The 25469-nt window shown below is 47.8% G+C and overlaps 2 protein-coding genes across 4 annotated transcripts in view; both read right to left on the bottom strand.

The window, feature by feature from the left end:
- LOC129015142 (neuroblastoma breakpoint family member 11-like) overlaps positions 1-25469 on the bottom strand; it is a 2260169-nt gene that overhangs the window by 381812 nt on the left and 1852888 nt on the right.
- On the bottom strand, positions 1411-20831 carry ANKRD35 (ankyrin repeat domain 35). Of its 3 annotated transcripts, XM_054452725.2 has the most exons (14): positions 20685-20831; positions 14200-14330; positions 13332-13420; positions 12909-12973; positions 11754-11811; positions 11507-11577; positions 11072-11178; positions 9745-9929; positions 9068-9105; positions 6895-8898; positions 3134-3223; positions 2838-2903; positions 2138-2243; positions 1411-1616 (listed from the first exon to the last, which is right to left on the bottom strand). In XM_054452725.2, the coding sequence occupies exons 1-13, from the start codon at positions 20721-20723 to the stop codon at positions 2181-2183; spliced, it is 3006 nt and encodes a 1001-aa protein (XP_054308700.1). In that variant the 5' UTR covers positions 20724-20831; the 3' UTR covers positions 1411-1616; positions 2138-2180. The 3 variants fall into 3 exon arrangements, with proteins under 3 accessions (XP_054308700.1, XP_063520028.1, XP_054308709.1); XM_063663958.1 differs by having other exon boundaries at positions 1411-2243; positions 20685-20785; XM_054452734.2 differs by lacking the exons at positions 11754-11811; positions 13332-13420; positions 14200-14330; positions 20685-20831 and having other exon boundaries at positions 12909-12948.

Here is a 25469-nt window from a genome sequence, read left to right as displayed (position 1 = left end):
CAAAAAAATTAGCTGGGTGTGGTGGCATGCACTTGTAATCCCAGCTACTCGGGAGGCTGAGGCAGGAGAATTGCATGAACCCAGGAGGCGGAGGTTGCAGTGAGCTGAGACCGCACCACTGCACTCCAGCCTGGGTGATAGAGTGAGACTCTGCTAAAAAAAAAAAAAAAAAAAAAAAAATCGCCAAAGCTTGGAAACAATCCAGATGTCCTTCAGTAGGTGAATGGATAAATAAATTGTGACACATTCAGACAATGGAATATTATTCAGTACTAAAAATAAGTGAGTTATCAAGCCATGGAAAGACATGGAGGAAATTTAAATGTATATTACTAACTCAAAGAAACCAATCTGAAAAGGATACGTACTGTATAATTCCAACTAAGCACAACTGGGGATGGGAGAAAGATCAGTGGTTGCCAGGGGTTAGCAGGGATGGGGAGATGAGCAGACAGAGCAAAGAGGATTCTTAGGGCAGCGAAACTACTCTGTATGATAATATAGAGATGGCCAGGCACAGTGGCTCATGCCTGTAATCCCCAGCACTTTGGGAAGCTGGGGCAGGTGGATCGCTTGAGCCCAGGAGTTTGAGACCAGCCTGGGCAACATGGCAAAACTTGGTCTCTATTAAATATACAGAAAAACCAGCCAGGTGTGGTGGTGCTCGCCTGTAGTCCCAGCTACTTGGGAGGCTGAGTTGGAGGATTACTGGAGCTCAGGAAGTTGAGGCTGTAGTGAGTTATGATCATGCCACTGCACTCCAGCCTGGGCAGCAGAGTAAGACCCTGCCTCAAAACAAACAAACAAACAAAACCAAAAAAGATAATATAATGATGGATATATGTCGATATAAATGTGTCCAAACCAATAGACTCTATAACACCAAGAGTGAACCCTAATGTAAACTATGAACTCTGAATGATAATAATGTGTCAATGTAGGTTCATCAATTATAACAAATACACCACTCTGGTGAGGGATGTTGATAATTGGGGAGGCAGTGCCTGTATGGGGGCAGAGAATATATGAAAATCTCTGTACCTTCTGCTTAATTTTGTTGTGAACCTAAAACTGCTTTAAAAATAAAGTCTATTTGTAAAATAAAAAACAAAATCTACTTGTATCCCTGGGCGTGGTGGCACAAGCCTGTAATCCCAGCTACTTGGAAGGCTGAGGCACAAGAATCACTTGAGCCCAGGAGGCAGAGTTTGCAGTGAGCTGAGATCCTGCCACTGCACTCCAGCCTGGGCGACAGAGCAAGACTCTGCCTCAAAAAAAAATCTACTTGTAAAAAAATGTTTTTAAGAATAAAGACATACTGTTAATATTTTTCCAGGAAAAAAAGAAAATAAAGGGATGAAAGATATTCCTTTCCCCACTCCCCTTTAGAAAAAAAAAATTACACTCAGCCCCATCCTGCCTCATGCTTTATTTTCCATAGAGCTTGTTTCCATCCACACCTCCTCCGGTCTCATCCATGCTGATTCCAGGGTCCAGGTTCTCAGGTCTGAGGTCTGTAATGTCAGGTGAAGCCCTGCCCATACCATTCCCTAGTGGCCAACACCCCCACCCACCACAGCCTGATGAAGCCTGTGTCAACCAGGGTTTCTTATTCCCTGAAAGAAGAAATTCAAAGATGAAATGCACCCACTTCCATATCCTCAGTCTCCTCCCACTCACATCAACATGCTAAAAGGGACCCTCATCTATCTGGACTGGAGAAGGGGACTATCTGCATTGGGGTGGGGGGAGGTTTGGGGGATGAGTGCTCTTTGAATGAATGGTATCAAAGTGAAGAGATTCTGGATTTTGTAGAGTCCTGCCCTAAGGAACAACTGTGTACCACTATCCTACCATCACTCATCTTTCACTGGCATCTCCCTACCCCAGACCCAACCCCTCTTTTCAGTCTCCATCTCATAAGTCAGCCCCCTTAGTCCACCTGCTCACTGATTCCTGACTCCACCCAGTGATTCTCCATGTTCTATCTTCTCAGTCACCTCAAATGCTCTATGCCCCAAAAGGCTCCCCAGTGTCAGCCACCACAGGGGCAAAAGGGACTAATTTCATTCTATACACCTTTCCCAAGCCCTTTCTCCCAAGCTCCTTCCCTCATCACCCTTAACCCATAACTCACAACAGAGAATCTTGTATCCCTGAGGGCACACAGTGAGGCTGCCTCACTCCTCTTCCATACTAAGGATTCGCAGTAGGATATGGTACACTTCATGTTCCATGTAGCCCTGTAGATGGCAGGAAAGGAAGAAAAGGAGATGAAGAACAGAAAATGGAGAGAGAGAGGTGAGGGAGAGGTTCTGTGGTACAGTGGAAGGCTATTTATTTACTATATACCTTCACTTATAGTATTTAACTTTTCCATGGCTTTTTCCCTATCTTCACAAGGAAGATAATGATGTGTACTTTTCAGGATTGCTCTGAGGATTACAACCATGAATATGAAGCAAAGCACCAGCTACACAATAGGTGTTCCATTCTTTGTAGTTATTATTCCTAACAAGGGAGCAAGACACCCACCTCTTCTTCCTTGTTTAGGACTAAGTGGCTCCAGGAGGAGACTGAGAAAGGGAATCGGGGACAGGAAAAGTCCTTACTATATGCCAGGGAATTGAAACAGAGGGGGAAACACCTCTCCTTCTCACATTCATGCACAACCTCTCTTGATCTACCAAATGAGATCAGAGACCTAGCACTGGATCCAGCTTTCTGAGAAGTGGCAAGTATGTACAGGGACCCTGGAGAAGAGAGAGGGACCCGAAATGCAATACCCTATACTCAGCTTTATGTCTATACCTCCCTCAAAACTCCACCATGCTCACCCGAGCAGCATTCAGTAGATGAGTCCGGTAGGTGGAGATGATCTCTTCATGGTTCTTCTGGGAATCCTGGGAATGAACATCAATGGGAAGTCACATGTCCACCCTCAGTTACCCAAGCATGAGGAGCAACACAATGAAGTGGTCAGCAGTACCAGGTGGGCTCGTTGGCCCATCACTGGCCCATCCTGGACCACTGCCTAGCCAGGCCTCTGTAATTCCTAGAATGTATCCCACATATACATCACTTCCACTGCTGACCTTCTTCTCCAGCACCATCCCTGACAGCCAAAACATACCTGCAGCTGCAGGGCAAGGCGAGCATTTTCTCCCCGAATTGCTAGAACCTCTTCTGAAAGCTGCTCCAGCTTCTTCAACAACTCCTTGATCTGAGGCCAAGAGGAAAGAGGCAACCAATGAGGCTCAAGTCATTTCTCCCACAACCACCACCCAGGGTCAAGGTCAGCTTCCTTTTACTGATTATTTAATATGTGCCAATTTTATACAAATTGTCTCATTTAACACTCAAAACAGCTTTTCTTCTGTGTAGTGTTCACTAAAAGTAGGAATAACAACTTAAAAGCTAATTAAGGTCACAAACTTCGGTGAAACCCTTAAAAGTCCAAATCTTCTTGATATTGTGAACTATACCCCTTCCAGTTTAGTTTCTTCTGGACTTTCCTTACTTAACTGACAGTTACCTTTTAAAATTTGCACACATTATGATTAAAATTAGGCCTCTACTGTGATGATTTCTATTTCCTCTCATGTTTTAAAGTGCAAACTAACATTTAAGTGAACATTAGCATCAAGTAGTGCAGACATTTATATGCATTTCCTTGATTCAATTTGTGACCTTACCAGTTTTGAATTGGAATTGCCCCATTTCATAGATAAAGGAAACTAACTATATTGCTGCACTTTTAAGTTTTCAAAACAGTGTTTAAAAATTGCATTGTTTTTATTTTTTTTAAACTCAGTTTAAAAAGACTAAAATGTTCTTTCAAAAGAGGCATCTAAATGTGTTCCTAATTTTGTATATGGGCTTAGGTTTTGTAACCAATAAAAAAAAGCTGCTATCAAATATGATAAAACATTGAAAACTTAAAAAAAATTTAAAAAACAGCTTTTCTTCTAGGAGGAACAATACTTCTCTGAAGGAACTTTGTTTTTTTGTTTTTTTGTTTGTGTTTTAGACTGAGTCTTGCTCTGTCGCCCAGGCTAGAGTGCAGTGACACCATCTCTGCTCACTGCAACCTCCGCCTCCAGGTTCAAGTGATTCTCCTGCCTCAGCCTCCCATGTAGCTGGGATTACAGGCATGCGCCACCACACTCAGATAATTTTTGTATTTTTAGTAGAGGCGGCGTTTCACCGTGTTGGCCAGGCTGGTCTCGAACTCCTGACCTCAGGTGATCCGCTGACCTCAGCCTCCTAAAGTGCTGGGATTACATGCGTGAGCCACTGCGCCCAGCCTGTTTTGTGTTTGGAGGCAGGGTCTCACTCTGTCACCCAGGCTGGAGTGCAGTGATGTGATCTCAGCTCACTGCAACCTCTAAATCCTGGGCTCAAGCCAACCTCAGCCTCCTGAGTAGCACAGGAACAGGCACATGCCACCACACTCAGCTAATTTTTGTATTTTTTTGTAGAGTTGGGGTTTTGCCATGTTGTCCAGGCTGGTCTCAAACTCCTGGGCTCAGGCGATCCATCCACCTTGGCCTCCCAAAGTGCTGGGATTACAGGCATGAGCCACCGTGCTCCGCCTGAGGGAAGTATTGTTATCTACATTTTGTAGATAAAGAGACTGAATTAAGTAATTTGTCAAAATCACACAGCTAATAAGTGATGAAATCATGATTTGAACCACAATCTCTTTGACTCCTTGGCCCACGCTCTTAACTTGGTACCGGATACTGACCTACTCCTGGCTACTGACCACTAAGCGAAATGGAGATGAGTCCTTGTGGCTTATTGAGGCAGAGGCACAAATGCAGTTAATGGTAACTAGCAGTAATAGGAATAGTGGTAGTAGGAATAATGATAGCTACCTTTTACTGAGTACTTACCATGGGCCAAGAGTTCCAAATTTTTTTTTTTTTTTTTTTTTTGAGACAGAGTCTGGCTCTGTTGCCCAGCCTGGAGTGCAGTGGCGCGATCTCAGCTCACTGCAAGCTCCGCGTCCCGGGCTCACACCATTCTCCTGCCTCAGCCTCTCCGAGTAGCTGGGAGTACAGGCGCCCACCACCATGCCCGGAGAATTTTTTTTGTATTTTTAGTGGAGACGGGTTTTCACCGTGTTAGCCAGGATGGTCTCGATCTCCTGACCTCGTGATCCACCTGCCTCAGCCTCCCAAAGTGCTGGGATTACAGGCGTGAGCCACCGCACCCGGCCCCAAATCTTTTAAATAATTTCTTATTTAATGTAATCTTCACAACCATTTTATTATCCTCATTTTATGGATAAGAAAACTGAGGACTAGAGATGTTAAATAACTTGCCCAAGATCAGACAACCTCGGTCCAGAAAACACATTCTTAACCATGACACTATATTTGCTTTTACCCAATTGTCTACTTTCATCTTCTCCTTCAATGCAACATAAAAATACTTTCTTTAATTAACCTCAACCCGCACTGATTCCTATTCTGGATAACATTCCTTCTATTTTTATGTACTCCACACTATAGAAAACATACATTCTTTTATATATATATAATTTTTTTTGAGGAGGAGAAGGAGGAGTCTCGCTCTGTTGCCCAGACTGGAGTGCAGTGGTGCAATATCGGCTCACTGCAACCTCCACCTCCCAGGTTCCAGTGATTCTCCTGCCTCAGCCTCCTGGGAGCTGGGACTACAGGCACATGCCACCACACCCAGCTAATTTTTGTATTTTTAGTAGAGATGGGGTTTTGCCGTGTTGGCCAGGCTGGTCTCAAACTCCTGACCTCAGGTGATCCACCCACCTCGGCCTCCCAAAGTGCTGGGATTACATAAGTGAGCCACCATGCCCGGCCTCTTTATATTTTTTAATCATTCTAAATTTGACCATGTATCCAAGTTTTAATAAGAAGTCTGAAATCATTCATTTCACGGTTAAGTCTAGAACTACTAAATCCATGTGTAAATTGATATTTAGAGTTCATAAAACATGTCTCATAGAAACATGTAGACTCACATTTAGAGCAAGTGTTAGGAAACTCTGGTATCTAATAGTGGTTTTCAAGCTTTTTTTTCTTTCTTTCTTTCTTTTTTTTTTTTTTTTGAGACAGAGTCTTGCTCTGTTGCCCAGGCTGGAGTGCAATGGTGCAATCTCGGCTCACTGCTACCTCTGCCTCTCTGGTTCAAGCGATTCTCCTGCCTCAGCCTCCTGAGTAGCTGGGATTACAGGTGCCCGCACCACGCCCAGCTAATTTTTGTATTTTTAGTAGAGACGGGGTTTCACCATGTTGGTCAGGCTGGTCTCGAACTCCTGACCTCAGGTGATCCCTCCGCCTCGGCATCCCAAAGTGCTGGGATTACAGGCGTGAGCCACCGCGCCCGGCCTCAAGATTTTTTTCTTTGCATTGGTGTCCTCTTTGCCAATGGACATCGTTTTGTAGAACCCACTCTGAAGTGGAGGCGAGAAGAGCAGCTATCGCTGGGCCTACTTTTCTTAACTCATTAGTTCCTGAGTCACCTCCTCAGAACTTCAGTGAAACCACAGCAACCCATCATGCTATTAGGCCTCTTCCCAGGCTAATATGCAATTCAAGTCCAAATGCTAATAAAAGATGGTGCTGCACCGGTGGCAGCCCTGAGCACACTGCTTCTGAATCTGGGTGCCAAATTTTAGTACCTAAGCCCCCTTCTGTCTTCCACTTATACCTTACCTCACCTCCAATCTCACCAGCCCCCTCAGACTCACGAGAACATAGTAGTGTGGTCCCTGCAAAAGACTGGTGCTCCGTTTGGGGTATTAATCTGACCTACTGCTGCAACAAAGGTTGCTGGATTCAGGTTAGCAAACTGCCAAATACACAGAAACTTTCCCCAGTGCTCCCCAGGGCTACCTCAGCTGCTCACCTTGGCCTCCTTGTCTCGGCAAGCCCCAATGAGATGCTCCATCTTCTCTTTCAGCAGCTCTGCCGTTTTCTCAAATTGCTCGGAGCGCCCCCGCATCTCGCTGGCCTGGCGCTCTTGTTCGGCTGCCTGAGCGGCCAGGTCCCCACTCCGGCGGCGCTCCTCCGCCACTGCCTCCCGCAGCCGACCCATTTCCCGGCAGGCCGTATTATACTTTTCCAGCAGAGCCTTTAGCTCCTGGCCCCAAGCCTGAGCCTGGGCCACCAGCGAACCCCGAGTTTTCTCGTGTTGCCGTAGGCTGGCTGCCTCCCGGGCCCTTAGCTCAGCCACTTCCTCTGTGGCTTGGTAGAGCATCTGCTTCAGCTTTCCGATCTCCTGGCTCTTCCCGCTCATCGTGGCCTGAACTGCCCGCAGCTCTTCCTCCAGCTTCCCCAGGTCTTGCTCCAGAGCGGCCACTTGGGGGGATGCTGGGGCCTTTAAGGAGGTGCCTGGCTCCCCCCACGGGGACAAGGACCCCAGCAACTGCTGGTTTTCTTCTTGCAGCCGAGCCAGCACCTGCTGGGCCTCCTGGTGCCGATCCACCAGGGTGCTGATGCAGGCCCGCAGCTCCTCCAGGGACTCTGCTGCTTTGCTTTGTGCACTCCTCTTGCCCACTAGGTCTGCGGGCAGGCAGTCCCACAGCCCTCGGAGACCGCTGCTCTGGGAGGCCAGGAGCTTCCGCAGCTTCTCTGTGGCCTCCTTCTCCATAGCCAGTTCATTTGTCAGCAGCCCCACACTCTGTCGCAACTGCTGTAGCTGGACCTGCGCCTCTGGCTTGGGTACAAACTCCCGCTGCAGCCGCTGGCTCAGGGACTGTAGCTCCCTCTGCAACCTCTGCCGCTCCCGCCCCAACTCCCCTAACTCCTCCAGCAAGTTACTGTTGCTCAGTCTCAATACTGACATCTCCTTCTCCAGCTGTCCCTTTGCCGGGCCTCCTAGGGCCTTTTCCCCTCCAGGGGCCCCTAGAGGCTCTCCTCGAGCCCCAGGAACCCTTTTCTCCTTCTCTTCATCCTCTTTGATGCTCCCTGGGGCTGCCTTTAGGGCTCCCTCTCTGGACTCCTGGGAAGGAACCTCAGGTTTCACCTGTAGTCCTGCCTTTGCCCGTTCCAGCCTTGCCAGCACCCGCTCCAGTCGGGCTTCCATCTTCTCCCAGGCAGCTGCTGCTGCCTCAGCACGGGGAGTCCCCAGGGCTCCCTCCATGACCGGTCTTGACAAAGCCCCCCGGGCAGCATCCTTTTCTCGCCACACTGCAGCAAGCTCCTCCCTTAGTTGTAGCAGAAGCTGGTTCATGGCTGCTGGGCCCACTGGTTCAGCCACTGTGCCTCCTGGTTCAACTCCTAGAACTTGGGAACTCTCCTTCTGGCCAGCAGGCAGCTGATCAGCATGATCAGGGCCAAAGGTCTGTGCCCCATTGGTAGTCAGTTGCTGTCCTGTGGCTTTCCTGATGGTCTCAGATGCTGGGCTCTGGGGTGGCCCCTGTTCTTCTGGTTGGGACCTTCCATGGACTTCATACTGGATCTTTCCTGGGGCTGAGTCCTCAGCCTTCTTGGGAGCTAATACTGGATTTACTGTGGCTGCTGCCTGCTGCTGCTTCTTTAGCTCCTGTATACTCTCAGCCAGAAGGTCCATAGGACAACCCTGCTCCATGCCATCCCCTCCAGGCCGGAGACTAGAGCCTTGCCTTCCTGAAGCTCTGGGCTCCCAGGATAGGAGGAGCCCTAGCTCCTGTGCCTGCTCTCGAATCTGGTTCTCAAGGCCCAGATAGGCTGCAGCTTGAGTCTTACACTCTTCTGTCTTTTGCACCAGCTCCTGCTCCAGCTGAACAACTTTCCTCCGCTCCTCTTCATACTTCCACCTCCACTCCTCCGAGCGTGGGTCTTCATCCTCCTTCTCCTCTTGCTCCTCCTCAGGTTCTGCTCTCCATGAGCTCTTAGGTGGAGAACCTGCCTGGGGCTCAGATGGAGAGGCCTATGTTGGAAACAGAATAGTAAAGTGTGGCCACTAGGCAACAAACTGAGCCCTAGGAGTGCCTTTCTTCTCTTAAATGTCTTGACACTCCAAGGACCACTGGGAATAGTCACAGCGGGATAGCCTGGGGTGTGTCAAAAGCAAAAGGGGGAGGCACTTAGGGTCTTACCTGGGATGCAAGATCTGGGTGCTGGACTAGCCTCTGACCTATAAGAAAAGATATGAGGAAAATGAGAGAGAAGACAGGTTCCATGTACTTCTAGCCCACATTCTTATCTTCAGACTTTTTCTGAGAGGAGTGGCCTCTCTGTGATCAATCTCACCGCACATCTTCCTGGTGCCAGAAGCCAATCTTGTTTAGTGGATCCCTAACTATCCAGCAACTTTGGTTTCCTATCCCAGAAATGGGCCACTTCATTCATTTCGTTCGCTCATTTATTTATTGGTCACTGTGTCCAGCACTTTAATAAGCACTGGAACTTCAATGGTGAGCAAAACAGAAATGGCCTGTCACCTAAGGGGGTTACAATCTGGTAGAGGAAAGAGAGAGTGACCAACAAATCACACAAATAGATGTACAATTACAACTCATAAACGCCAGAAACAACACTAGCCAGAGTTGTCCTCAGTGAGAGACCAGGCTGCATTAAAGAATTTTGTGATCATACTTTTGGGATGGGGATTTGGGGTCCTCTCACAGTAGCAGCAATAAATACATAAACTCTCAACTCAGGTGACAATTATTTGTCAGATAGATTACTTCCATGGAAACAAATGGGACTCTAAGAAACTTCTCTGATTCTAGGACTATCAAGGAGAACGTGGAAGTTACAAAAGGGCCTTTACCGCCCCGCCGCCGCCGGTTCAGGGCCTGCTGTAGCAGCCTCCACAGTGCCTGGTCTTGTGTGTGCAGAGCGTAGTGCAGAGCATCATGCCCTGTGCTGTCCACAGCCCCCGCGTCTGCTCCGTGGCTCAGGAGCAGTTCAGCCACCTCGGCACTGCCTTTCTCACAGGCCAGGATCAAAGCCGATCTGTGGGTTGAGACAAATCTGAGCATAGACTTTCCCCATGGAACCCAGAAGTCCTGGTTCCAGACATTCCACTCACAGGGTAAGCTCTCACTCAGTGGGGTCAGGAGAACAACAGACCAACATTAGACCAGACTAGACTTCTCTTTTTTTTTTTTGAGATGGAGTTTCACTCTTGCTGCCCAGGCTGGAGTCCAATGGCATGATCTCGGCTCACTGCAACCTCTGCCTCCCAGGTTCAAGCGATTCTCCTGCCTCAACCTCCCGAGTAGCTGGGATTACAGGCATGCACCACCACACCTGGCTAATTTTGTATTTTTAGTAGAGACAGGGTTTCTCCATGTTGGTCAGGCTGGTCTCGAACTCCTGACCTCAGGTGATCCGCCCGCCTCAGCCTCCCAAAGTGCTGGGATTACAAGTGTGAGCCACTGCACCGGGCCTGGACTAGGCTTTTCAAATGCCATTCCTTAGAGCTGCAGGAACAGAAATTAGGGGGCCAACTGGATGAGCTCCATTTTTATCTGTTCTATATATCAAGATTCTACATACTTTTTTTTTTGAGACGGAGTCTCGCTCCTCTGTCGCCCAGGCTGGAGTGCAGTGGTGCAATCTCGGCTCACTGCAACCTCCACCTCGCAGGTTCATGCCATTCTCTTGCCTCAGCCTCCTGAGTAGCTGGGACTACAGGCACCCACCACCATGCCCGACCAATTTTTTGTATTTTTAGTAGAGACAGGGTTTCACCATGTTAGCTAGGATGGTCTCAATCTCTTGACCTCGTGATCCACCCGCCTCGGCCTCCCAAAGTGCTGGGATTACAGGGATTCTACATACATTTTTTATTGGAAAAAAGGATCCTCTTGCTTAAAAGATAATTTGAAAACCAGTAAATTCAGCCAATGGGTCCAGAAGTATTGATTCTACTTCTGGGGTCATCTATCTATGAAGACGGTGGTGGCAGCAGGCAGAGCTCTTCAGAACCTCCACTGGGAAGGAATGAGGTTCCCAAGAACACAAAGACCAACCTGACTTCTTCCCCAACACACACACACACACACACACACACACACACACACGTTGCCCACTGGCTTCTTTCTAAATTGGTCAGGCATGGGAATTGGGGTGGGTAGACGAGGGGGGCTCACTTGTCATTCTTGTCTGTAACATTAACTCGGGCGCCTCGCTGCAGCAGCTGTGAGCAGATAGCTGCGTGCCCACCCAATGATGCGATCATCAGGGGTGTACGTCCATCCTGCACAGATTGTAGGAAAGTGTTCATGAGCAGCCAGGGACTGCAGAAGCTTGACATAATCCTACCGACCGGCTCCCCTCCCCTCACACCTCTCCAAAAAAAATAAAAGCCCAGATCTTGGGTCTGAACACTTCCTTTTGGAGGGTTAGAAGCTTTCCAGAAGATAAGGCTTAACCTCTCTGTGAGGAAGAAGAGGAGAAGCAGGAGGAGAAGGAAGAGAAGGTTGGTGCTAACACAACCCTAGGTCATGGAAGTTGGCCAATCAAGCTCAGAGAGAGCAGCAGCCCTTCTGTGTAGGACACTGCCCACTTGCCCATCTGACACTCACATTATCCAACACGTCCAGGAAGGCTTCGTGGTCACACAGCAGGAGCACACTTGAGGCACAGCCAGAGGAGGCTGGGGAGGAGATGATTGGGTTAAGGGGAAGCATGAAGAAAGCCTACTCAGACTATGACCCAACATCCCTTCCGACCATTTCATTGGTTGGCCCTGGCTGCCCTTCCCTCCTCACATCTCCCCTTTCCCACCCTGTAGTCTCTGCAGCCCTGTTCCCATGAGTCCCCTGCACACACCTGCCCAGTGCAATGGACTACGGTTTTCTGCATCCACAGCATCTTCATTAGCACCATGCTGCAAATGGCCACAAAGGGAAGCAGCGTGGAGCTTGTTGTTAACATCCTTATCCCATACCCCCATTGGGTCACCAGTTTCCATGGTAACATGAGGAGGGGTAGGAGGTCCACTTTGGAGAAGGCTATCTACTAGGCAAGCCCAGTTCATTCATTGCTGATGATAGGCAGCCTTGAATATCAGCCCTGGTTTCTAAACCAAGGGGCTAAGAAAAATCAGATGATAATAAACGTGTTAGGGAAAATGACACCCAATGTCCCCGTGGCTGGTACTTTAGAAACATAATTGTGAAATTTGGAAAGGATTAGGAAGAACGAAAGTAGAACATCTATTTGCCTGATGGCCAGTTAAGATAACTGATTTTTTTTTTTTTTTTTGAGACAGAGTCTCTCTCTGTTGCCCAGGCTGGAGTGCAGTGGTGCAATCTTGGATCACTGCAACCTCCGCCTCCTGGGTTCAAGCGATTCTCCTGCCTCAGCCTCCCAAGTAACTGGGACTACAGGCACGTGCCACCACACCCAGCTAATCTTTTGTATTTTTATTAGAGATGGGGTTTCACTGTGTTAGCCAGGATGGTCTCGATCTCCTGATCTTGTGATCTGCCCGCCTCAGCCTCCCAATGTCTGGGATTACAGGCATGAGCCACCGCACCCAGCCGGTAACTGCCTTTTGTACTTTTGGAGACTCATTTATAAATTATCCACATGTCATTTTACATGTATATTTCTCTTTATACTACTAGACTATAAACTCTTCAGAAACAGACAGTAGGGCTTTGGTTTAATTTGAACATCTCTGTCCTCCTTCTTCTTGCCCCTCATCATGGCAGGAGGTCTCTGCAGTGGCTCTGCTAATGACAAAATCGATAGTGCCTGGTAACTCTGCTTTATAACCTGCCCTCAAAGGCAGTATCAAACATGGTGCCTACACATAGTAGGTGTTAAATAAATGCTGGCAAACAAATGATTATCAGCCCTCCTATTGGGGATGAGGCGAGTACATTTGGCCAACTATTCCTTGTAAGTATGAAATGAAGTTAGAAAACTCTGGGACCACTTCTTCCCTTCACAAGAGTAGTATCAAGGGACTGTTCTTACCTGAAGCAGAACCTTAACACACTGTGGCTGGCAGGAGATGGTGGCCAAGTGTAGGGCAGTGCTTCCTGGAACAGAAAGAAGGGGAGAAGGAGGGTAGGTGGCCCCATGCATGCTGATGACTCACAGGGAGGGACGGCAAGAGACGCACAGATAATCAGGAGATTAGAGAGAGAAGCTTTCAGCCACACGGGGCCAGAAATTCCTGTTCCCCAAGTGCCTGGTACCTGTGATGAAGGTGGGAGTGGGGGTGAGGTGTGCCCAGCTTACAGGGAGGGGAACTCCTGGAAGGATGCTGGCCAGAACTTACTAAGGAGAGAAGCAAGGGGCCACAGTAGGAACGTCCAGCAGGGCCCAGCACCGCCCCCGACTGCTGCTGTACCAGGGGCAAGCAAGCAGTGTGGCCCAGTGCTCTGGCTCACTCACCATCCTCATTCTTGCTGTTGATGTCAGCCCCATTTGCAAGCAGGATAGTCAGACATTCTGTCAGGCCTTTGGAGGCTGCCAGATGAAACCTGCCAGAATCAAGGCCAAGAGGCCAAAGGATAAAGGGACCAGGGATGAGGAATGGGAGAATCTTGATAAGCCCTTCTTGCTATGCTTCCTACCCCAAAGCCAATCCTAAAAGCAGAAAAAGAAGCTCCCCTAGCTTGAATTTCTGAGAAAGAGAAGTCTATATGGCCTTCAATCATAAAGGATGCTAAAAGCAAGGAAGAAATAAGAGCTACAGGTCTCAAGGAATCTCAGACTATTGCAGGGGTGTCTAGGGAACACATAATTACCTGCCTCTCTGAGCACAGAACGCTTAGCGGAAGTGGAAGTGTCACAGAAAGAGTCAGCCAGAGCAGAGTGAAGGCTGGACATTCGAAGGCTTTGGGTAGAGACAAGGGATAACATTTCCCTTGACTTAATCACTACTCCCTCTAGCCATGTGACTCCCATGCTACCACTTCATTTCAAATTTCCCAAGCATACACACCCTCCTACTTGTGCAATGAAGAAACACTCTACTTAGTGTATATATTCATTTTCTGTTTGTTTAATGGGCTTTATGTACTTTACAAGTCAGTGGTGTCAATCTGGGTTGTGCGATGGATGGAGCTCAGGAACAATATTTTCTTTCCTCACTTTGTGTAGAACTTATATGTAGCAAAAAACTATTGATATACTTGCAAATTAAGACAATGAAAAGAGCTCTGAAGTTGTAGGCATTCCCTGGTCCTATGTTATATTGGATTTGGGGGCTTCAAAAGGGAGCCACATGTAAGGGGCAGGGGCAGGAGGACTGACTTACGGGGACTGGCCGTTCGAGTCTAGCTTGGTGGGTCGGGCAGATTTCCTGGAGGCCAGGGCAGCCACGCGTCCCACATCCCCCCTGTGCACTGCCTCCAGCAGCTTCTGATCACGGCGGTTCCATCTCTCCACCTGGTCCGGAGCCAAAAGTTGTGTGAATACAGGGCATGGGGGTAGTGTGGAGAAAGAAAAGAGGCAAATGGTTAGGATGCCAAATGAGAGAAAAGGAACATCCCTGAGGTCCTTTTCCTCTTCCACAAGTCACACATCCTAGATCATTTAGTCCTTCTTAGGTGGGCCTAGCTAAATCTTAACCAGCTAATACGCCACCAAGAACTATTGCTGGTTATTTCCAGCCCTGAGCCAGAAGGACCCTGGACCACTGAATTAAAAATCATTCGAGTGCTGAATGCACAGTATTTCAAATGTCCTTTTGTCATCATGATTAGAGTTGTTGTTCAGTGCCCAACCTCAGAGCAATCCTTTCCCTTTTGCTCTCTAGGTCTTGCTAGAGCAAACGGAACCAACGTGACCACTCTTGAGGACTCATGTTGCCTCTCACCACCGCCTCCACCCCTGAAACCCTGCTGCTCTGCTTTTTGTTGTCAGTTGTTTGAGAAGTACATCAAGGCACCGAGCTTCAGGTCACAGCTAGGAGTTCCAATACCTAACCATTCCACCTCTTTTCATTGGCTTTGGGCCCCACAATTAAAAGAGGAAACTAGAGTTTCTGTTTTCCCATATCATATCTAGGCCCTTTGGCGAGCGTCTCTCTCCTTTCCATGGCAACAACAACCAAAAGGCAAAGAGGTTTCTAGTTATGTTTGAGGAAGCAGCAAGAGGCAGCTCCCCTTCTCCTCCCTCCCAGTTTCCCTGGCAGGGAGCAGCTGTCTAGACAACAGCCACACCTGGGCATGCATTGTTCTATCATTCCAGCTTGGGTTTTGCGGGTGGTAGGGTAATTACAATAATTGAAGTGTTACAGGGTGTAAAAGAGACAGCTATGTAAAAACACCCAGGGCTGAAAGTACAGAAAAGACTGGTTTTGTCCAGAGAAGGGAATGAAAAGGAAGAGACAGATGCAAAGATCTGTGGTCTGATATAAAGGGTGCCAGACAAATATTTCACTGGCTGGCCTGAGTTTGGGACCTAGTTCAGCTACATTCTCGGCTATGTGACCTAAAGTAAGCCATTAAACACCTTTAACCTGTTTCCTCTTCTATAAAATATGGCTAATAACAGCTACCTCATCACGGTGTGACTATTAAACAAGCTAATATATACAAAATCTCTTTATAAACTGTAAAGAGCCATACAAATGTATGGCATCCTTGTAACAAAACAGGAAGTAGTGGGGGGTTGGTGGTGGCACATAGCATTTTATAAGGTATAATCTCAACAAGAGGCTATAGAAGGCGGTGAAGAAAAATAGGGTCTGTGGAAGCCCAGTAACTCATTTTCAAACACTGTTTACGTAGCCAGGGCAAATTATTAATCAACCACAGGAAAGCTTTAAATATCCAAACCATAAAATTATCTAAGGTAGATGGATTCTGAGGTAATACTCCTGTACAGAAGTTGTAACTTCTCACAGTCCTTTCACGTGCTATTTCAATTAGTCTCTCAACATCCCTGGAAAGTAGCTAGGGCAATTATTCCATCTCTTTGACAGAAGAAACGGAAGTATACCAAGATTAGATAACCATTCAAGATCACGAAAAAGAGTGGCAAAATTGGAATTAGAATCCAGGCCATGGCCGGGTGCGGTGGTTCACGCCTGCAATCCCAGCACTTTGGGAGGCCAAGGCGGGTGGATCACCTGAGGTCAGGAGTGCATGTTGACCAGCTTGGCCAACATGGTGAAACCCTGTCTCTACTAAAAATACAAAAAATTAGCTGGGGGTGGTGGCCAGCGCCTGTAATCCCAGCTACTTGCGAGGCTGAGGCAGGAGAATCGCTTGAACCTGGGAAGTGGAGGTTGCAGTGAGCTGAGATTGCGCCATTGCACTCCAGCCTGGGTGACAAGAGCAAGACTCCGTCTCAAACAAACAAACAAAAATGAACCCAGGCCACCTGATGCCAAATCCTAGCTCTCACCAGCAGACCACACTACTACAAGCTATAGAAACAGGTTTACTTATTTCCAGATAAACAGTCTCAAGTTGCCTCCAGGGCAAAGCCACCCACCCTCAGACTCTACTGTCTACATGGAGTCTCAGACTCTACTGTCGCATGGAGTCTCCAAACAGGTTAACTCTCAACGGACAAAATAAGCAAAATGACTCCTTTACATACTAACAGACTCTGACATGTAAGAACGCATTTTCTAATGCCCTTCGGAGACCAGGTCACCCCCAGGAAAGCAGAGAGCTAGAACTATGCCCTACGACAGGGTGCTGCCATCAGCTGACCTCAACCTGCAGTTCTGTGTTTCAAGTCTTGACTCTAACACTGCTTGCCTCTGTGAATTTAGGCATCTAAACAACATCTCTGAACCTCAGTTTCCTAATACTATAACAACCTATAAGGCATCTAGCTCGGTGTCTGTCACATAGTAGATGCACAATCCGTCCTTCCTGAGCACATTTTAGAGGTTCCTGGGCTCAGAATTCTCCAGCCAGGAGAGTGGAAGGGATCTTGCTGATATTAACCAGTGAATAACAGCCAAGCTGTACAGATGGTAAAGATGCTTCTTAGCAATATGGATAATTTTCTTTCCACTTCTTTTTTCTTTTTTTTTTTGAGACGGAGTCTTGCTCTGTCACCCAGGCTGGAGTGCAGTGGCGTGGTCTCAGCTCACTGCAACCTCCACCTCCCAGGTTCATGCCATTCTCCTGCCTCAGCCTCCCGAGCAGCTGGGACTACAGGTGCCTGCCACCATGCCCGGATAATTTTTTGTATTTTTAGTAGAGACAGGGTTTCACCATGTTAGCCAGGATGGTCTCAATCTCCTGACCTCGTGATCTGCCCTCCTCGGCCTCCCAAAGTGCTGGGATTACAGGCGTGAGCCACTGCGCCTGGCCCTTTTCTTTTTTCTTTCTTTCTTTCTCTTTCTTTCTTTCTTTTCTTTCTTTCTCTTTCTTTTTTTTGAGACAGAGTCTTGCTTTGTTGCCCAGGCTGAAGTGCAGTGGCATGATCATGGCTCACTGCAGCCTTGACCTCTGGGCTCAGGTGATCCTCCCACCTCAGCCTTCTGAGTAGCTGGGACTACAGGCATGCTCCACCACACCCAGGTAATTTTTTTTTTTTTTTTTAAGAGATGAGGTCTCACTGCATTGCCCAGGCTGGTCTCAAAAACTCCTGGGCTCAAGTGATCCTCCACACCTCAGCCTCCCAAAGTGCTGGGATTATAGGTGTGAGCCACCACGCCTGGCCTGGATACTTTTCTTTCCAGCTAGATAGTTCTAAATCCACCCAATTTACTTCCTCTAATCTCATTATACTAAGTAGAGTTCAGAATGGGTGGAAATTTTTCATGGCCAAGCCTCTGCAGAGCTGGAGTAAAGGACAGAGAGATGCTTTCAAATGTTAAGATCCAGTCTGCAGCTTACCCAGCACCTTGGAAAGGAGGTACTAGATTACCATCACAGCCTCAAGGGAGCAATCACCAAATTAATCAGCAGACTCAATAAGTATAAGCTTTGTATTTCCATAGCTGAGATTAGAGGACTTTTGTAGAAGTAATTGTACCTTCTCCTTATATCTCTGGCTGTGTACCTATAAGCATCCTATAACAGGGAAGCACACCAGCAAGCAGAGAGAGAAGGAATGACTTCTGTGTGGGTCAGGTGAGCGGAAACAGAAAGGGGAACCAGGACCTAATTCTCAAGTTGTAATTGCAGTAGACAGTACCAATTTTTTTTTTTCTTTTTGAGACGGAGTCTTGCTCTTGTTGCCCAGGCTGGAGTGCAATGGCACCATCTCGGCTCACTGCAACCTCTGCCTCCCGGTTTAAGCGATTCTCCTGCCTCAGCCTCGCAAGTAGCTGGGATTACAGGTGCCTGCCACCACGCCTGGCTAATTTTTGTATTTTTAGTAGAGATAGGGTATCGCCATGTTGGCCAGGCTGGTCCCAAACTCCTGACCTCAGGTGATTCACCCTCTTCAGCCTCCCAAAGTGCTGGGATTACAGGCATGAGCCACTGCGCCCAGATGATCCAGTGTCAATTATTTAAAGCTCTCTTCTGGTCTACTTCTGGTCTACCTATGCAGAGTAAGCTCATAGGTAAGATACCCTCAAGGATATCCTCTACCTGACTAAAATAAAATGGGATTATAGGAGTTGGGTTTTTTTTGTGTGCGGATTTTCCTATATACTGGTAACTTAGATTAGCTTTAAAATGATCGCTGCTTTTTCAGTCCTTACTCAGACTGACGATGCAGGGCTCTGGCCCTGGACCCAAGTGTGTGAGTGGAGATGGGTAGAGGCAGTCTTCCAGTGTGACTGGGAAGCCAGGCTTTTGGAGTGGCCAGAAAGACTGCCACACTACTTCTCTGACAAATGGTTCCAGAGTGGTTTGCCACCCAAAACAGTGGAGGAATTTATCTTGAGAAGTGTGGGGAAATTTCATGAGGAACCAATCTGCAGCTGAAACTGGCCTATTTGCAAGCTTTCTATGACTCCAATCTGTCTGAAGAAACAGTTTTCTTTCCAGCTAGATAATTCTAAACCCATCCAACTTACTTCCCATAATCTCATTATAGTAAGATCTTGTTATACTAAAAGTTTAGAATGGGTGGTCATTCTTTATGGTCAAACCTCTGTACAGCTAGAGTCAAGGAGGACAGAGGGATGGTTCCAAATTCCAAAAGCCAGCCCACTCATTCCAGCACCTTGGAAAGGAGGTACTGCCCAAGGATTGGGGGATCAGAAAGAATGAAATAGTTTCCCCATTCCTAAGAAGCAGGCAGACTCCACAAACCTGTAAGGGAAAGGCAACATTGAATACTTTCAGTAACTAAGGAAGAGTCCATATGAATTTCTAAAAAGTCATTATGAGTTAAGACTGAGTCTGGGCAGCCTCAGTTTCTGGTGTATATAATAGTAAATACCTTTTGATTGGTTGATCAATGTGTGGAAACTAAGTAGAGATGCAAATGTAAGTGGGACAAGGACAGGCCTCAACAGAGTTCATACTCTTGCCTCATAGCCTGCTTCCAGGATTCTGTAACTTGCCCATGCAGAATGAGCTAATTGAACATTTCTGATATTTGCTTATGAACGATACCACTAAGTCAAGTTAGCAAAGCAATATTGCTACAAGTAGCTGGCTAATTTGCTTCTAAATTAGCCATAACCCCAACCTCTACAGAAAATTCCATTTCCAGATAAGGGGGCTCTCTGTAAGAGATCTCTAGAGAAGAAGCAATACCCTCCCTAAGCCACCACCCTCTATAATCTTATGTTTTTTTTTTTCTGGGAGAACATGGGGAATAGAGTGACTTCTGCTGGGAACTCTGAGTCTGCTCTATCCTCTTCTCTCATCATCACTTTCCCCCAACTCAACCAAAGGAAACAGAGAGTATAATTCCTAAACAACTGGGCAAGGGTTCAGGAAATGAATAATCTGGGGAAAAGCAGGCAGAAAGGCCTTGAGCCTTGACTGGCCCAAGAACCAGTCTGATGATCAGACACTGCAGTGAACTGACTGGGGTGGACTCTGCAGGCAACTCACCTAGTCCTCTGGGGAGCAGTCAGGCAACTGTGCATCTTCTGGCAGTGCCTGTGAGGCTGACCAGACTGCAATATTAACTCACAGCAAGCAGGCAGGAGGAAAAGTGGGACTGGCGACCACTGGGCAGAGTAGGGCAGAGGTTGGAGGGGAGAACAGAAGGTTGCTGTTGTGGGAGCATCAACTGGAAAAAGGTTTGGAGTGATGTTTGAGGAACAGCAGTGCTGGTGAGAGATGGGAGTGAAAGTGGCAGGGGGCAGGAGGGAAGCAATGACAGAGGAGATTGTGAAAAAGGGTTAGCAGAAGGCACAGAGCTGGGAGTGCTTGTTGAACTAACAGGAAACAGCAAGGATAGAGCTACGTGGAAGGCAAGATTGTGGGGACAGGGCAGGGATGAAATATGGGGCTCTGGGGCATGAGTTCGTGGTGTAGAATGGAGCTTGAGGCCAGGCGGGGGCCGGGGAAGATGCTTGGGGGAGGTTTGGTACTGGGAGACGGAGCAGAAGTAGGGGCAGGGCCATGGGAAGGGGACAGAGTTGCAGAAAACGAACCAGAAATCGGGGGTGTAGGTGCTAGGAGGACAAGAAAGGGGCCGGGGAAAGGGCCTTGGGGAGGGCAGAGGTGAGCAGGGCAAGTCAGAAGCTGCAGGGCAGGGTCTTGAGGAAGGCAAAGCTGGGGGCTTCCTTGCAAGACCAGAAGAGCTAGAAAGACTGATAAAAAGAAAAGGCGATGATGCATTGAGACCGGACTAAGGACTTCTGTCACCACAGAGCTGGGACCCCAACCCCATCCTCCCACACATTTTGGCACCTACCGCCACCTGTGAGCTGGAGCAGGAGAAGATACGCTTCATGGCCGGGGTCGGGGCCACGGGGGATGGGGACGCGCAGAGTGCCGGGCCACAGGTTCCCGAACCCACCGGACTTGGCTGCGGCTGTGCAAGAGACAGCTGTCAAAAAGCAGAGCGGGCCCCGCCCCAAGATCCGCCTCAGAACCCTCTCTGCTCAATCAGAGGCAAGAACCCAAGGGCTGGGCTCAAAACTCCGCCCCTGGCCCTGCCCTACCCCACCCCTGCAGAGGAGAAAAGCCCGCAGTCTTAGGCTGCGACGGGGGCTTGGCCTCGAACCTCGCCCCTCAAATCTGAACCCACCCTGGGATCCGACCTGCTCAATCAGGAAAGGAACCGGGTGGGCTCTGGCTGAGACTCCTGCCGGACCCGGACCCGCCCCACCCTCAGTTCCAGGCGGGGCCTCCGCCCCAAGCCCCGCCTCAGCCCCGCCCCTCGGAGAGCTGCTGCCAGAGCCAGGAGGGTCCGGGCTTGTACCATGGGCTTCGGTCTCACGGACTGTCGCATTTGCATTTAATCACTGGTGAAGTTACCTCTGCCCGCGCCAACTCCCCCCGCCTCGCCCCCGCCCCTCTTCCCCGGCCAAAAACCCAAGCAAAAAAGAGCATTTGAAGAGAGCCGCTCGGAAATAGGAGATTGTAGTGTTAAGCAGAGCAGAGATAATGCGCGGCCCACGGTAACCTGGGGGACAAAACCTAAGGAAAGGGGATCAGGTTCAATTTAATTTTTTCTTTCTGTTTTCTGAGACAGAGTCTCTACTCTGTCCCTCTGTCGGCCAGGCTGGAGTGCATGGCGCTATCATAGCTCACTGTAACCTCCAACTCGTGGGCTTAAGGGATTCTCTCACTCCAGCCTCCGAGTAGCTGAGACTACAGGCATGCGCCACCATGCCTGGCTAATTTTTTTTAAGAGATGGAGTGTCTCTGTGTTACCCAGTCTGGTCTTCAACTCCAGGCCTCAAGCGATTCTCCTCACCGTAGCCTCCCAAAGCGCTGGGATTATAGGCATGAGCCACCACTCTTCCTGGCCCACGCTCAATTTTTAAACGCACTTCTGAATTAGAGAAGAGCAGAGAGCGAGGAGAGCAATTTTATTTTAAGCCGCCCCCCCCCGCGCGCCCCCGCCTCCGCATAGAAACAAAAAATAACCAAACAAAAAACTGTCTTCATTATTTCCACTGCCCTTGAAGTTCAGGCTCTTGGTAATTCTTGAACAGTCAGTCGCAGCCAACTGGTCTTCCTGTCTCTCTTTTCTCCTCTCCCCGCCGGAGAGAGCTCACTAAAATGCATATGAAAACCTACAGGGTAAAGCCCAAAGTTCTTAAGTGGTTTACAAGGCTCTTCAGGAGTCATACGCTGCCGCCCTCTTTCCCAGTCCCATCTCTCATTACTTTCACACAAAAGAGCCACTCAAACTGTTTCTTTTTTTGTTATTATTTTTATTTTTTGAGACAGAGTCTCACCCAGACTGAAGTGCAGTGGCACGATCTCGGCTCACTCACTGCAGCCTCTGCCTTCCCGGTCCAAGCAATTATCCTGCCTCAGACTCCCAAGTAGCTGGGATTACAGGTATGTGCAATCACACCCGCTAAGTTTTGTATTTTTAGTAGAGACAGGGTTTTGCCATGTTGGCCAGACTGGTCTCAAATTCCTGACCTTAAGTGATCCACCTGCCTTGGCCTCCCAAAGGCAAGGTGGGATTACAGGCATGAGCCACTATGCCTGGCCTTGTTTTTTTTGTTTTGAGGCAGGGTCTCGCTGTCACCCAGGCTGGAGTGTGATAGCATGATCGCGGCTCACTGCAGCAGCCTTGACTTCTTAGACTCAAGGGATCCTCCCACTTCAGCCTCCTGAGTAGCTGGGACTACAGGTGCACATCACCATGCCCAGCTAATTTTCATATACTTGGTAGAGATGGGGTTTTACCATGTTGCCCAGACTGGTTTTGAACTCCTGGGCTCAAGCGATTCTCCTCACCTCAACTCCCAGAGCACCAGGCCTCAAACTGTTCTAATTTACAATTCCCTTTGCAGCTGGTGATTAATCCTCCCGAGAATGCCTCCTGTCACATTTGATCCCTGTGGTGGAAAAGTTAAATATTAAATTTGAACTCAATTGAACGTGGACAGAAACAATGGTCACCAAGTCCCAGAACAGGTTGTGTGAGCCCCTTGAGGTGTTCGTCCAGCACTGTTTTGGAGAAATCTCTATTTCAATCTATTCCTATATGTTAGCTATTGAAAAACAATAGACAATTGCAAAAATAAGTTGAACATTTTGTGTTCCTTCAGCCCAGCCGCCAAGGGCCCCATGACTGGGCCTCATGCCAAACAACTCGTTACAAAAAGAGCTAGGGTCCCAGACTGCGCCAAAACTTCATGAGACCGCTCCTCATCTGTGCATGGATAAGTGGCCAACTCTGGAGCCCAGGCTGTTGCTTCTCAGTCTGGTGGTGAATCCTCTATGGTCTTATGAGTGCAGTGTTCGACTCTGGAACCCAGGCTGTTGCTTCCCAGTCTGGTGGTAATCCTCCATAGTCTGGTGAGTGTAAATATCTTTTCCCTTCTCCCCTTTCCATTGCAATTTGCTTATTATATCAATCTGTTTATTATATCATTTGCTTATTATTATGTAATTTGCTTATTATATTAATTTGCTTATTAATTTGCTTATACCATTTGCTTATTATATCTGCATTGCCATTTACATGGGATAAAGCTTGTTTACCCTTAAAGGTATTGTGTGTGTCTTTTCTTCTCCCCTTTTGTGTTTCCTGCACAGAACAACCCCCCAGCCAAATTTTTTTTCTATAAAGTTTTCCCTTACAACCCTGCCACCCCCACCGCCCAACAAAGTATGCCTCTTGTGTGACATACTCCTAGTACTTGTTGATATATAGCAACCACCTCTTTGCATTTGCCATTTTTTTTTTGTTTTTGAGATGGTGTCTCACTCTGTCACCCAGGCTGGAGTATGATGGCGTGATGTCGGCTCACTGTAACCTCCACTTCCTGGGCTCGTGCCATCCTCCCACCTCAGCCTCCCAAGTAGATGGGACTACAGGTGCGCACCACCGTCTCCAGCTAATTGTTTTTGTATTTTTGGTAAAGACGGGGTTTCACCATGTTGTCCAAGATGGTCTTGAACTCCTGAACTCAAGTGATCCACCTGCCACGACCTCCCAAAGTCCTGGGATCACAGGCGTGAGCCACTGCGTCCAGGCTGTATTTGACACTATTTGTTTACGTGTTTGTTTCTGCTACTGGACTGGACTCTTTGATGGTAGTTGTGTTTTATATTATGCCATTGTCAAGCACATATTATGTGCTTGATATCTGATGAATAAATGAATGAAAAAAATTAATGAAGAAGCAAAGGAGCAACAACAAGGAGAGGAAGGAACAATACACAGTTGCTTCTTAAACTAATACTATTGCAAAGAAAGGGGTAACAAGATTGGGTTTAGAGAAAGCCCCAGTCTGGAGCTGAGGATGGATAGGAGGGGAATCTCTAGGTGGAAAAATATATTAAAAGTGCTCTCTTAATCATATGGATAAAGAATTACATGAGGTCAGGGAGCGGGGAGGGATAGCATTAGGAGATATACCTAATGTAAATGACGAGTTAATGGGTGCAGCACACCAACACGGCACATGTATACATATGTAACAAGCCTGCATGTTGTGCACACATACCCTAGAACTTGAAGTAAAATAAAATAAATAAATAAATAAAAGAAATTAATCCTAAAAAAAAAAAAAAAAGAATTACATGAGGTCAGTCACAGTGGCTCACATCTATAATCCCAGCATGTGGAAAGGCCAAGACGGGAGGATTGCTTGAGGCCAGGAGTTGGAGACCAGCCTAGGCAACATAGTGAAACCCCCTCTCTAAAAAAATTTTAAATATATATATACACACACACACACACACACACACACACACATATATGTGTGTGTATATGTACATATGTGTCAGCATTAGATGAACCAGTCCTCAAGGAAACCCACCTCCATTTGGGGGCTGACTGAGGGTAAAGAGGAGAGGAGAGTCTGTCAACATAATCTGGTTGCCATCTCAGCCCTAGAAACTGTGTGCTCCATAAAGGCTGATCAAGTTACAGCCTGTATGAAGTGCACTGAGGGTCACAATGGAAACCCTTTCCTGTCACAAAACAACTCAGCAGGTTGACACAGAATGGTGTTCATGCCAAATAGGCCAGACAGGCCACAATTCTCAGGGTTAGGCAATAGAGGCAGAGACTCGGTCTCTAGAAGGCCATTGCTTAGTGCACATGTTCCCTCAGGATAATGGAAAAACTCTGGGTGTCTCAAGAGGAGCCTAGAAGATACCTGCTTAATGGAATCAAATAGATTTGATCTCTACCATTAGAACCTTAAATTCTTCAGCTAATTATCACCTTAGAGAGCTTATTTCAAAAGGGATGAGGCAGGCCAGGCACAGTGGCTCACACCAGTAATCCCAGCAGTTTGGGAGGCTGAGGCAGGCAGATCAAGTGAATCAGGAGTTCAAGATCAGCCTGGTCAACATGGTGAAACCCTGTCTCTACTAAATATCCAAAAATTAGCTGGGCATGGTGGTGCACACCTGTAGTCCCAACTACTCAGGAGGCTGAGGCAGGAGAATTGCTTGGACCCAGGAGGCGGAGGTTGCGGTGAGCTGAGATCGTGCCACTCCAGCCTGGGCGACAGAGCGAGACTCCGTCTCAAAAAAAAAAAAAAGATGAGGCATA

This window comes from Pongo pygmaeus, chromosome 1 (genome assembly GCF_028885625.2).
Source record: "Pongo pygmaeus isolate AG05252 chromosome 1, NHGRI_mPonPyg2-v2.0_pri, whole genome shotgun sequence".
Classification (NCBI taxonomy): Eukaryota; Metazoa; Chordata; class Mammalia; order Primates; family Hominidae; genus Pongo; species Pongo pygmaeus.
The sequence above is the reverse complement of the archived record's forward strand: the minus strand, read 5'-3'. Positions and strand labels throughout refer to the sequence as shown.